At 42.4% G+C, this 14,676-nt stretch overlaps 1 protein-coding gene across 1 annotated transcript in view; it reads left to right on the forward strand.

Annotated features, from left to right (window-relative positions):
- The window catches only part of IGF2BP3 (insulin like growth factor 2 mRNA binding protein 3), a 155,870-nt gene that overhangs the window by 41,488 nt on the left and 99,706 nt on the right, over positions 1–14,676 (forward strand). The window contains exon 3 of the mRNA XM_054494847.2: positions 8,896–8,944. Within this exon, the coding sequence (XP_054350822.1) occupies positions 8,896–8,944 (49 nt within the window). The remainder of the gene's footprint in view (positions 1–8,895; positions 8,945–14,676) is intronic.

Below are 14,676 nucleotides of genomic sequence, written 5' to 3' on the forward strand. Positions count from 1 at the left end.
CACTCTGTCTCTTAAGGCTGGAGTGCAGTGGCATGATCTTGGCTTACTGCAGCCTCCACCTCCTGTGTTCAAGTGATCCTCCTGCTTCAGCCTCCTAAGTAGCTGGGATTACAGGTGCGTACCACCACAGCCGGTTAATTATTATTATTATTATTTTTTTTTTTTTGAGATGGTGTCTCTCCCTGTCACCCAGGCTGGAGTGCAGTGGTGCGATCTCAGCTCACTACAACCTCCGCCTCCTGGGTTCAAGCAATTCTCTGCCTCAGCCTCCTGAGTAGCCGGGATTACAGATGCCCACCACCATGCCCAGCTAATTTTTTATATTTTTAGTAGAGATGGGATTTCACCATCTTGGCCAGGCTGGTCTTGAACTCCTGACCTCATGAGCCACCCTCCTCAGCCTCCTGAGGTGCTGGGATTACAGGCGTGAGCCACTGTGCCTGGCCTAATTTTTCTGTTTTTAGTAGAGATGGGGATTCGCCATGCTGGCCAGGCTGTTCTTGAACTCTGGACCTCAGGTGATCCGCCCACCTCCGCCTCCCAAAGTGCTGGGATTATAGGCATGAGCCATCACACCCAGAAAAATTTTTTAGTTTTAAATTTTTTTGTAGAGATGAGGTCTCACTATGTTGCCCTGGCATCAAGCGATCCTTCCACCTTGGTCTCCCGAAGTGCTGGGATTACAGATGTGAGCCACTGTGTCCAGCCTGGACTCCTAAAGCAGAGATTGAAACAGGGATGTGCCAAAGTTGGTTTATTTTGGAGATGATTTCAAGAAGAAGTGAGGGAAGAGGGAGAATGAATTGGGGAGTTAGGAAAAGCCAATGATAGATACTTTATTGAGTTTCCTATAGGGAAACAGGACCTCCAAGAAATTCACAGAATGCCTCCCAGGTTTATCTATCTGAAAAATTGGAACTCTCTGCCCACACCCTCATATACCTATATTTATGCAAGTTCTTCTTAAGGATTTTCTCCGTCCAATGTTTCTGGGCTGCTCCTGTACTCTAGAGGCTTTGGAGAAAGCCCTGAGATAAAGAAGCAGCCTTGTGTAAGGTGTGTGCTTTTGGGTGGAAAGAAGTGAGACAACTGAAATGTGTGTGGGATTGATTGTCCACCACAGCGATGAGTCAGGTGATGTGATAAGGAGCACAAAACCATCTGCTGCAGAAGGGAAAGAATAAAGTATTTATCCTGTCTTTACTATACTTAGTATGCTTCAGAGCATCCAAATATTTGATGAGGGACACTTGTTCTTTATGGAATAACTCTGGCTAAAAAAACACAGAAGGCATGATAGAATGAGAAAATCATGGTTTTCAACCTTGAATGAAATAGTGGATTTAGGCAGTGATCACTAGTAGCTGCCAACATCATAGAAAGATATCAGAGGTAACAACTCCCATGGAAGTACAGAACACTCCCTATGGAATATTGCCTCTCTCAAATACGAAACAAGAGAAACCAAGTTGAGCCTTTGGATCTAACTACAACTTTATAGGGAACAGAGGAATGTATTAAACACTATTACAGGAGTGTCACTAGCAAACTCCAGGTAGTGAGAAACTCAAGGACAAATGACAGCATTTTAGGTTTTTGGTTTTTTTATCCAAATAAGTTGCAAGAAAAAGGGCAACATTTAGGTTATAAGACTAGAGTCATAACCAAGCAAATGCCACATATAGATCTTATCTGAATACTGATTTGAACATACCAGTTGTTAAGAAAGACATTTTTTAAGCAGGAAAATTTGAGTACTGACTAGATAGTATTAAGTTTTGCTCATTAAATTTTTTCCCCTGACCATTTCTGGCAATTTTGGCCTTTTTTTTTTTTTTTTTTTTTTGAGACAGAGTTTTGCTCTTACTGCCCAGGCTGGAGTGCAATGGCACGGTCTCAGCTTGCTGCAACCTCTTGAGTTCAAGCGATTCTCCTGCCTCAGCCTCCCAAATTAGCTGGGACTGCAGGCCTGTTCCACCATGCCTGGCTAATTTTTCTATTTTCAGTACAGATGGGTTTTCATGATGTTGGCCAGGCTGGTCTTGAACTCCTGACCTCAGGTGATCCGCCTTGGCCTCCCAAAGTGCTGGGATTACAGGCGCGAGCCACTGCACCCAGCCAATTTTGGTCGTTTTTAAGGACTGCTGGCACCATTTTGTCTACTTTTTAAAAGTCAGGGTTTTTTTGTTTGTTTTTTGAGATAGGATCTCACCTTGTTGCCCAGGCTGGAGTGCAGTGGTACCACCACCACTCACTGCAGCCTCAACCTCCCTAGAGCTCAGTTGATCCTCCTGCCTCAGCCTCCTGAGTAGCTGGGACTACAGGCATACACCACTATGCCCGGCTAAAAAAGTCAGTTTTAACAGATAACTGTTGTAAATCAAAGCATGAGAATAAAAAATTAGGGGTGATAATTATATTCTGGGAGGAGGAAGGTTGGGGGAGAAGCATGCAATTATCTTCAATTATCTTCTAATTATTGGAGGTGGGTTCATAGATGTCTTATGTATATAAACAAATTATACATTATTGAGGCCAAGGCAGGAGGATTGCTTGAGGCCAGGAGTTCCAGACCAGCCTGGGGAATGTAGCGAGACCCCATCTCTACAAAAAATTTAGCTGGGCGTGGTAGCATATGCCTGTGGTCCCAGCTACTCAGAAGGCTGTGATGGTAGGATTACTTGAGTCCCAGGGGTTTGAGTCTGCAGTGAGGTGATTGTACTACTGCTCTCCAGTCTGGGCAATAGAGCAAGATCCTATCTCTTAGAAAAAATACATTATTATATATCTAATTCTATATAGTAAACAATTATTAAAATGATACAAAGGGGGATGCAGTGAGTAAAATCCAGAATGAGTAATCATGTAGGATTTTATGACTTTGGACCACTACATAAATGTGAAGAAAACAGTGAGGGGAAACTTTTGTATTAAATAGACCTAAGATTATATATCAGCATATCGACTGTATGCATGTATATATCTTGTTGGCATCTTGATACGAACAAACCTCATGTAAAAAGATAGTTATTAGCAATTGGAAATAAACACTTAGTGGATATCTAATAACGAGGAATTTTTGCTAATCACTTCTAGGAGCAATAATGCTGTTGTGGTTATGTTGAAATAAAGCTCCTTATTTTTCATTGTTGTTTACTGGAGTAGCTATGTAAGGGGGACTTGGTACAGGTGTGGGTATAGAATAAACAAGATCAGATTATCATACTCGTTAATTGAAATAGGTGATGGGTATTTGGAGGCTCACTTTCTCTAATTGGTGACAATTTGAACATTTCTATAAAATCAAATCAGTTTCATCGATTACTAAAGATCTTGAAGATGCCCTTCAGAGTCTACATGAGCTGCTCTATTGCCTCTTAAAAATTAATTGTAATTTTGATTTTTTTATAGATAGGCAGGGCCGGTGTGGGGGGGTCTTATTTTGTTGCCCAAGGTGGTCTGGAACTCCTGGTTTCAGGCAGTTCTCCCAAAGTGCTGGGTTTACAGGCATGAGCTACCCTGCCGGGCCTACCATTGACTCTTTCTTTTGTAATTAAACATGCTTTTAATAAATAATGATTGAATTTTCATAGTAACTAATATTTCTAGCAGAGTGGGCAGTTTTTAAAATCTTTATTTATTTATTTATTTTTGAGACGGAGTCTTGCTTTGTCGCCCAGGCTAGAGTGCAGTAGTGCGATCTCGGCTCACTGCAATGTCTGCCTCCTGGGTTCAAGCGATTCTCCTGCCTCAGCCTCCCGAGTAGCTGAGATTACAGGTGCCTGCCACTGCGCCCAGCTAATTTTTGTATTTTTAGTAGAGACGGGGTTTCGCCATGTTGGCCAAGCTGGTCTTGAACTCCTGACCTCATGATCCCCCCACCTCAGCTTCCCAAAGTGCTGGGATTACCGGCTTGAGCCACTGCACCTGGCCTTTAAATTTTTAATCTATTAGCCTGAGAACTAAAATTTACCCTATTTCCCCTCTGGTTCGGAACCCTCAAATTGTGTTGAAATTTTTTTTTTTTTTTTTTTTTTTTTTTGAGATGGAGTCTTACTCTGTCGCCTAGGCTAGAGTGTAACATTTTAACTATCAGTTGAATGCTTGTCAGATGCCAAGCACTGTTCAGGCTCTGAATGCAGCAACAAACAAGATAACCTAATTAGTCCCTGTTGTTATGGAGTGTGCATCCTATGTATTTATGTATGTTTTAGGAGATGGTGAAACACTAATTTATTTGCTGATAGTTAAATTGAACTTTAATGACTTTGGTAATCAGTATGATAGAAACACTCTATTAAAATATTAATACCTTTTCTTGACTTGTAAGTATTTAGAATCAAACCCAAATATAAACTAATTCTCAAATCTCAGATGGAATATGACCATAGAAGCAGTAGAGTATTTTAATTGTATAGCTGACTGAGATAGATTTTTCTCCAGTTCTTTCCATGCCAGAAATTTGTTTTTATCTGTGCTGGATGATTACAATTCATGCCTTTGGTTCATTCCTGTTAATGTTGAGACTTTTGGCTCTTGTACTGGTAAGAGCAGAGCACAGGGTTAGGAGCCAGAGGTAAACGTCACACAGTTTAAGATTAGTTACTGAGCAAATGGGAAAGAACAATTCTAGATATCAAACACTAACTGCAGGTCCGGGCGCAGCGGCTCACGCCTGCAATCCCAGCACTTCGGGAGGCTGAGGTGGGCGGATCACTTGAGATCAGGTGTTTGAGACCAGCCTGGCCAACATGGTGAAACTCCATCTTCACTAAAGTTATTGGGCATCTAATAATCCCACCTACTAGGAAGGCTGAGGCAGGAGTATTGCTTGAACCTGGGAGGCAGAGATTGCAGTGAGCCGAGATTGCGCTACTGTACTCCAGCCTGGGTGAGAGAGCGAGACTCTCATCTGAAAAACAAAGCAAAACACTGCATAAAAATAACTCTGATGTTTGTCTAAAATTAAACTTAAGAGTATCAGGTAAGGGAAACGAGAAAACCATTTAAGGGAAATAATTATTCTGGAGTAACATCTAAACTTCCAATAATTAAATGGGTGTTGGATGTACATTTTGAAGAGTGGGTAGAAAATCTGTGGGATCCTTGAGTATGAGATTCTTAAAAAGTCTTTGGGAAAACATGGCAAACGGATTGCTTTGTGTGTGTGTGTGAGACAGGGTCTCAATCCGTTGCCCAGGCTGGAGTACAGTGGCGTGATTATAGCTCATTGAAACTTTAAACTCCTGGGCTCATGTGATTCTCCCACCTCAGCATCCTGAGTATCTAGGACTACAGGCGTGTGCCACCACGCCAGGCTAATTTTACTCCTGGCCTTAAGCACTCCCACCTTGGCCCCCCAAAGGGCTGGGATTACAGGCATGAGCCACTGTGTACCGCCTGGATTACTCTTAATAAACAAAAGATAGTATCCTCTTTGTGAAGTGGATATTTATTTTTGTAATATGTATGATCACGTGCTAACTAACCTGAACTCTCTATGTATATTTACATGTGTACTTTTGGGAAAATTTTTTGGTAATATATACACCCTCCAAAATGAGGCCAGTGGAGGTGAATACTTAGTTTCTTAACACTGCTGCTAATCCTTAATGTGTTAGATACTTGATTAAAACAGAATAGGGCCAGGCATGGTGGCTCACGCCTGTAATCCCAGCACTTTGGGGAGGTCAAGATAGAAGGACTGCCTGAGCCCAGGAGTTCAAGTTGAACCTGGACAACATAGCGAGACCATCTCTATAAAAAACTAGCCGGATGTGGTGGTATGCACCTGTAGTCCTAGCTACTCAGGAGGAAGAGGCAGGAGAATCCCTTGAGCCCGGGAGGCGGAGGTTGCAGTGAGCTAAGACCGCACCACTGCACTCCAGCCTGGGCGACAGAGTGAGACTCCATCTCAAAACAGAACAAAAACAAACAAAAAACCAGATTAGTACTTGCATATATGTAGTAAATCATACCTTCATTAGTCAGGTAAATACAGTGTGAGCACCTTTTTTTTTTTTTTTTGCGATGGAGTCTCGCTCCGTCACCCAGGGTGGAGTGCAGTGGCACAATCTTGGCTCACCGCAAACTCTGCCTCCCGGGTTCAAGCAATTCTCCTGCCTCAGCCTCCCGAGTAGCCGGGATTACAGGCATGTGCCACCATGCCCAGCTAATTTTGTATTTTTAGTAGAGATGGGGGTTTCTCCATGTTGGTCAGGCTGGTCTCGAACTTCTGACCTCAGGGGATCCGCCCACCTCAGCCTCCCAAAGTGCTAGGATCACAGGTGTGAGCCACTGTGTCCGGCCGCAACTTTTCTTTTAACTGAAGCAACATATAACAGTTGTGAAATCTATGAATTATAAATCTTTTTATTAGGGTATATATTTTAAACCTTTTATAGAAAATACTGCCAGGCACAGTGGCTCACGCCTGCAATCCCAGCACTCTGGGAGGCCGAGGCGGGCGGATCACTTGAGGTTAGGAGTTTGAGACCAGCCTGGTCAACATGGTGAAACCCCATCTCTACTAAAAATACAATAATCAGTTGGGTGTGATGGCGCATGCTTGCAATCCCAGCTACGCAGGAGGCTGAGGTGGGAGAATTGCCTGAACCTGGGAGGCGGAGGCTGCAGTGAGCTGAGATTGTGCCACTGAATTCCAGCATGGGCGACAGAGCGAGACTCCTGTCACACACACAAAACAGAAAAAGAAAATATAAAACTTACATAAAAGCAGAGAGTTACCTGTCCTGAAGCTTTAACAGTTATTACCACATGAGTTATTTTGAAACAAATCCCAAACCAGCATTTTGTCTGTAAACCTATACTAGCTATAGTTTGGGTTTTTTTTTTTTTCTCTTAAACTGGCATTCTCTTTTATCTCTTTGGTATATTTTACCCTGTTGACTGTGCTTTTACTTTGTCATGAAAATAATGTAAAAGTGCTTCTCTTCCTTCCCTCCTCTATTTTATGATTGTAGACAGGATGTACCTGAGTTTAGTTAATCTGCGTTTTCTTTGATGTTCTCGAAGTGATCAATGGCAGCTGTGGTATTTGTTTGTTCTCACCCTTTTGGGAAAAAGGAAGAGGCAAAGGACTAAACTAGGTTATGAATCTAGACTAAACTGGTGTTTTCCTCAGATGCTTCAAAATTGTGGATTATTTGACCTGGAAAGAGAAGTTCACTATAGTTCTTTGTTTTTTTCTATTTTTTATTTTTCTTTTTTCTTCTCGAGACAGGGTGTCACTCTGTTGCCCAAGCTGGATTGCAGTGGTGCAGTCACAGTTCACTGTAGCTTTGAACTCCTGGTCTCAAGCAATCCTTCCATCTCAGTCTCCTGAGTAGCTGGTACTACAAGCATGCAACACCATGCCCAGCTAGTTTAAAAAAATTTTTTTAAAGATTTTTGTAGAGATGGGGTTTGGCTATGTTGACCAGGCTGGTCTGGAACTCCTGGGCTCAAGTGATCCTCCTAAAGTGCTGGGATTACAGGCATGAGCCACAGGCCTGTCCCGTAGTTCTAATTTTGGAAGTTAAGTAATTTATTTCACTTGAAATGTCAAGCTCAATTGCTAGTTTTTGTTTTATTTTGTTTTTAATAGCTAGTTGACTATAAATTCTTCCTCCTTCAAAGGAGGTGACTGGCGTGTGACTTCTTTGGTATAGTCTCATATAGTTAACATGCAGTTGTGTTATATGTGTCGCCCTCTTCCTTCCGTTATACATACATATATACATGTGTAGGGAGGCATTTGAACTAAGGTGCTGATTCTTAACATTTTCTGTACTGTGCACTCCTTTAGCAGTCTGAAACCTATGGATCTCTTCTTACGTTTCAGTATGTCTTATTTTTTATTTTTTTGAGATGGAGTCTCGCTCTGTCGCCCAGGATGCAGTGCCGTGATGCAATCTTGGCTCACCGCAACCTCCGCCTCCCAGGTTCAAGCGATTCTCCTGCCTCAGCCTCTGGAGTAGCTGGGACTATAGGCACCTGCCACCATGCCCAGCTAATTTTTTGTAATTTTAGTAGAGAAGGGGTTTCACCATGTTGGCCAGTCTGGTCCTGAACTCCAGACCTCAAGTGATCCACCTGCCTCGGCCACCCAAAGTGCTGGGATTACAGGCATGAGCCACTGTGCCTGGCCTCAGGATGTTTTAAAATGCATAAAATATGTAGGATTATAAAGGAAACCAATTATTTTGAAATGTAGTTAGCAGAATGTTAAAACTTAGTGATAGGTGCTTAATATAATAAGCAACAAGTTCTAGCAACACATCTAAGTTTCACAGTAATGAGTATAGATGATAAAGATCTCCAACAGTCTAATGTGGTATGAAAATATCTGATTTATATTGATGTCAAAATTACAAGTACTGTAATTCTGTGGTTTAGTGTCAGCATTCATAATTGAAGGACGTGTTAAATTTCATTTAGGGGATAGTGAAGATAAATGTGTAATTTCCTCCCACCCACACCTCATTTTTATTTCCCTGAATTTTATCCATGGACTCCTTAGCTGTGACGGTCAGAGTAAGATCACCTGGACTAAGGCCTTGTTTGTGTCCTGGGATGCCTAATTTGAAGCTAAAGGATTTGAACTTAGAATGTAGTCATCAGATAAGTGTGTTTTAAACATTCTATCTGCCAATTTTAGTGGCTTTTAAAATACGTCATAACAGTCCAATAAATGCCGGATCTCCAAATGGTCTCTATGCATTTTTTGACTTTGCTTCTTTGCTTTTCCTTCTTGGGCTGTATTTTCTTAATAGATATTGGTTTGTAATTAATATAGAGTTAATATTTTAAGTAGTTTCTAAACTTCCATGTTGGCTATTATTGTTTTGCTTTTATGTTTTTTTTCTTTTAAAAAACATTTTAATTCTTCTGCAGGATTCGGAAACTTCAGATACGAAATATCCCGCCTCATTTACAGTGGGAGGTAAGAATTTCTATATTTAAAATTCAGATCTAAGTATGGAAGCCTATTGCTGTTAGTTTTTTCAAAGCTTTTTCTCCTTTCCTCAACTCTTGGGTATGCTAGAACATAAAATTCTTCTCTTATGACCCGTGCCTTGGTATGGGTTTTTCTTCATAAGGGCACAGTATATCTTTTAAAAATCTGCTCTTTGGGATAAGAAACCAAAAATTGAAATATATTCTTGGGTAACTGGGTAATCTTTCTCATTCATTCCCTTCCCAACAGGATTTTGTTGATTTCAGTTCTTTCTGATGAGTTTGCCAATTGTATTTAAATATGAAGTTCCTATCTTGGCAAAGTTTTAAAAAGACAAATACCTGCTATTTTGTGCTTTTACTTTAAAATGTTATTCTGCTTCCTTTTGCTCAGATGGTGGCACTGCACTGATTGTGTAATATGCATAAGCACAAACTATTTAGGACAATTGAATAGCCTGTGTCAGCAATTTCCAAAGCATAATAATGATGTCATGGTGAGAATTTGAGACACCAGTAGTTGAAGGGATAAAAGAAAATGTCTTTTGACTCTTCAGACAATGGAACCTGAAAGTTCTTAAAACCCACCTTGGAGAGGGTGGTGCAGAGAAACTGCTTAGCTTTTATGTATTTCTAATATAAAAAAAATCAAGAGTAACTAGTTTTGTGTGTTTTAGACTAGTCTTCTAAAATGACATTTGATGAGTCACTAAATCATAACCCCCATCAAAATGCAAAGTTTGGTTAAAAGGTTAGTTTGGTGGGAAGTTGATCTAAGTCTGATTCTCCAAGGTTTCTCAGTTGGTCACAGGTGATTTGTGCTGAGAATATTTATCTTCAAAACAGTATTATTGAGATTAAGCTTTGTAGGAAGGGGTTGGTTTTTGGTATATGCTGAATATATTGCAAGTTATATAATGCACTAAAATATACTTTATAGATGGAAACGGTGGGTTATAAGATTAAACTTTTTACATGTTCCTGTTTTAGATTAACATTTATTTAGGGAATTCAGTAGCTTGGGGGATAGGTCCTCAAGTGTTGTAATAGCAAGATTACTAGTTTGATCCCCTTATTTTAAGATGAGCCATATTAAATATGATTTAAAATGTAATTTAATATGATTTTTTTTGTTCAGGAGCTACATCTGGTATAATGTAGCTTTCTGTGAAATAGCCAAATGGTAGAAACCAAGTTTAAGTAAATTATTAGAGTACTAGCATATCGGCTATGGGCAGAGTTTCCTTTTAATTCATTCATAATCTCTTCAAATTTAGAGAATTTAGCTTTTAGTTTATTGCATTTTCCCTTATTCTGGGTATTTGCCATATCTAACTTTTCTTAATTTTTGTATTTCACTTTACTCTCCTCATTGTCCTTTGAGGTAGTGTCAAGTTAGTGGATTATCTCTGTTTTCAAATGGGCAAATACGGGCACGCAAGATAAAGTTAATTAAGCAAGAGCACATACTGAATTGTAAGATGCTTAGAACTAGACTTTGGAATTCTTCACCTTTGACTCCCTTTAAAAATTTAATGATTATTTACATATTGATCAACAAAAACAATTTTATTGAGAGTTCATTAGGAATAAGATGGGCTGCTGTTGTTAGGTGTTTCTTTCCTTAAAGACTTGAGGGAACACTATTTCCTTTTTGAGAAGGGTCACTTTGTATGTTTTTTTGTTTGTTTGTTTGTTTGTTTTTTTGAGATGGAGTTTTGCTCTCGTTGCCCGGGCTGGAGTGGAATGGTGCAATCTTGGCTGACTGCAACCTCCTCCTCCCAGGTTCAAGTGATTCTCCTGCTTCAGCCTCCCGAGTAGCTGGGACTACAGGTGTGCGCCACCACGCCCAGCTAATTTTTTGTATTTTTAGTAGAGACGGGGTTTCACAGTGTTAGCCAGGATGGTCTTGATCTCTTGACCTTGTGATCTGCCCGCCTTGGCCTCCCAAAGTGCTGGGATTACAGACTTTCTGAAGGACTCACTGCTAGAGAATTAGGTAGGTTTGTTTTCTCCCAAATATATGGAATATAGCAGAGAAATAAGGGAAAATGGTTTCTCATCCATCCATCACTGTTTTGCCTGAGGTACCTGAAGAGTAGACTCAGTGTGACCAGACTGGAAGGGTTCCTCCACAGAAACAGTCCCAGCAGACAACGATGTGGATGTTCAGATGCCACAAGGGAGGTGTACATTAGGAGGAGGATTTGAGAGCCCTTCCTTAAATGGATAAGGGTAGGGCTTTGGGAGAAAGCCTTAGTGGAGTACTTGATGTTAAACACCTTTAGATATTTTTTTCTTTTGCCTACCCAGTTTCTCAAGTGGGCTCCATTTTCTAAATTTAAGGAATGTTTTGTTGTTGTTGTTGTTGTTTTGTTTTTGAGACGGAGTCTTGCTCTTTCACTGAGGCTGGAGTGCAGTGATGCGACCTCGGCTCACTGCAACCTCCGCCTCCTGGGTTCAAGCAATTCTTCTGCCTTAGCCTCCTGAGTAGCTGGGATTACAGGTGCCTGCCACCACACCCGGCTGAGTTTTGTATTTTTAGTAGAGATGTGGTTACACCATGTTGACCAGGCTGGTCTCGAACTCCTGACCTCAAGTGATCTGTTTATCTCAGCCTCCCAAAGTGCTGGGATTACAGGCGTGAGCCACCGCGCCCGGCAGGAATGTCTTTTTGTATGTAGAAAATACACAGTAAGTAGGGCCAGTTGCAGTGACTCACGCCTGTAATCCCAGCACTTTGGGAGGCCAAGGCAGGTGGGTCACTTGAGGTCAGGAGATAGAGACCAGCCTGGCCAACATGGAGAAACCCCATCTTTACTAAAAATACAGAAATTAGCCAGGCGTGGTGGCACAGGCTTGTAATCCCAGCTACTAGGAAGGTTGAGTCAGGAGAACCTCTTGAACCCAGGAGGCAGAGGTTGTGCAGTGAGCCAAGATCGCACCACTGCACTCCAGCCTGGGTGACAAAGCGAGACTCTGTCTCAAAAACAAAAAAAAAACAAAAAAAACAGGCCAGAGTCTTAAGGAAAGGATTTCTCAGTTTCTCCTAATGTTATTTTCTTGAAACTACTCTCCAATCAAAAGAATCAAAACTCCTAGTAAGTACTCAAAAAATGCCCAAAGCTGGGCGTACCTTCCCTGAAGTGAAGCATAAAACCTTATGTAAAGGAAGACATTAGGTAAATGAAGTGGTCCTAGAGGAAAGGGCAAGGAAGGTTGTCATTTTGGGGGCTGATGAGGAAGGTGAAACAATATTTCCCTATGTTTACTGTGTGGGGAAACAGCCTGTGCTACAGTTAGTCACCTGCATCGCCAGGTTCTCCATACTGGTGGGGCCCCCACATCACTCATGACTGTAATGACTGTTTTCTGAGCAAAGATTTGAATACGTGATCTGACAGGTACTTATGGGGAATACATACTTTAAAATCACAGTCTTGCTAGAAAATTCAGAACGTTTCTTGGTTTTACTTCAACACTTGCATATTTGTTTTTTTTCCTGGACTTCATTGATCTGGGAAGATGAGTATTAAGTGAGGCTCTGGTCAAAGAAGGGAAACTAAGTATTCCTTATTTAGAAGAAATAAGTAGGCCTGGTATGGTGGCTCAGGCCTGTAATCCCAGTACTTTGGGAGGCTGAGGCAGGCAAATCACTTGAGGCCAGGAGTTCGAGACCAGCCTGGCCAACATGGCAAAACCCTATCTCTACTATAAATACAAAAATTAGCCAGGCATGGTAGCGCATGCCTGTAATCTTAGCTACTCAGGAGGCTGAGGCACAAAAATTGCTTGAGCCTAGGATGCAGACATTGCAGTGAGCTGAAATTGTGCCACTGTACTCCTGGGCGACAGGCGAGACTCTACTAAAAAAAAAAAAAAAGAAATAAGTGGGAAAGTAGTGAAGAAATAAGTAAATGGAAAAGTAGTGATGCCATGTTATCTAGTCTGGAGGAAAAACAAAACAATACCATAGTTAATATAAAATAGCTCAGAGACACCCCACTGTAAGCTGTGGATGAACGTGTGCTGAGAAGTGGAAAGCTGTCTTGAGGTTTGTGGGGAGGTAGATGACCTCCTGGGGAAGAGAGTAGGCAGGGACCACGGAGTGAATTAGGTGACATCCCTGCTGGATGCTGGCATCTTTAAAGGCAGGAACTGGAAGTGGGAGGAGGAGCCAAGATGGCCGAATAGGAACAGCTCCGGTCTACAGTTCCCAGCGTCAGCGACGCAGAAGACGGGTGATTTCTGCATTTCCATCTGAGGTACCGGGTTCATCTCACTAGGGAGTGCCAGACAGTGGGCGCAGGACAGTGGGTGCAGTGCACCGTGCGCCACCCGAAGCAGGGCGAGGCATTGCCTCACTCGGGAAGCCCAAGGGGTCAGGGAGTTCCCTTTCCTGGTCAAGGAAAGGGGTGACAGACGGCACCTGGAAAATCGGGCCACTCCCACCCGAATACTGCACTTTTCTGATGGGCTTAGGAAATGGCGCATCAGGAGATTATAACCCGCACCTGGCTCGGAGGGTCCTACGCCCACGGAGTCTCGCTGATTTCTAGCACAGCAGTCTGAGATCAAACTGCAAGGTGGCAGTGAGGCTGGGGGAGGGGCGCCTGTCATTGCCTAGGCTCGCTTAGGTAAACAAAGCAGCCTGGAAGCTTGAACTGGGTGGAGCCCACCACAGCTCAAGGAGACCTGCCTGCCTCTGTAGGCTCCACCTCTGGGGGTAGGGCACAGACAAACAAAAAGACAGCAGTAACCTCTGCAGACTTAAATGTCCCTGTCTGACAGCTTTGAGGAGAGCAGTGGTTCTCCCAGCATGCAGCTGGAGATCTGAGACCGGGCAGACTGCCTCCTCAAGTGGGTCCCTGACCCCTGACCCCCGAGCAGCCTAACTGGGAGGCACCCCCCAGTAGGGGCAGACTGACACCTCACACGGCTGGGTACTCCTCTGAGACAAAACTTCCAGAGGAACGATCAGACAGCAGCATTCGCAGATCACGAAAATCCACGGTTCTGCAGACACGGCTGCTGATACCCAGGCAAACAGGGTCTGGAGTGGACCTCTAGCAAACTCCAACAGACCTGTAGCTGAGGGTCCTGTCTGTTGGAAGGAAAACTAACAAACAGAAAGGACATCCACACCAAAAACCCATCTGTACAACACCATCATCAAAGACAAAAGTAGTTAAAACCACAAAGATGGGGAAAAAACAGAGCAGAAAAACTGGAAACTCTAAATAGCAGAGCGCCTCTCCTCCTCCAAAAGAACGCAGTTCCTCACCAGCAACGGAACAAAGCTGGACGGAGAATGACTTTGACGAGTTGAGAGAAGAAGGCTTCAGATGATCAAACTACTCCGAGCTACAGGAGGAAATTCAAACCAAAGGCAAAGAAGTTGAAAACTTTGAAAAAACTTTAGATGAATGTATAACTAGAATAACCAATACAGAGAAGTGCTTAAAGGAGCTGATGGAGCTGAAAGCCAAGGCTCGAGAACTATGTGAAGAATGCAGAAGCCTCAGGAGCTGATGCGATCAACTGGAAGAAAGGGTGTCAGTGATGGAAGACAAAATGAATGAAAGGAAGCGAGAAGGGAAGTTTAGAGAAAAAAGAATAAAAAGAAACGAACAAAGCCTCCAAGAAATATGGGACTATGTGAAAAGACCAAATCTGCGTCTGATTGGTGTACCTGAAAGTGACGGGGAGAATGGAACC

Source organism: Pongo pygmaeus, chromosome 6, assembly GCF_028885625.2.
Source record: "Pongo pygmaeus isolate AG05252 chromosome 6, NHGRI_mPonPyg2-v2.0_pri, whole genome shotgun sequence".
NCBI lineage: Eukaryota > Metazoa > Chordata > Mammalia > Primates > Hominidae > Pongo > Pongo pygmaeus.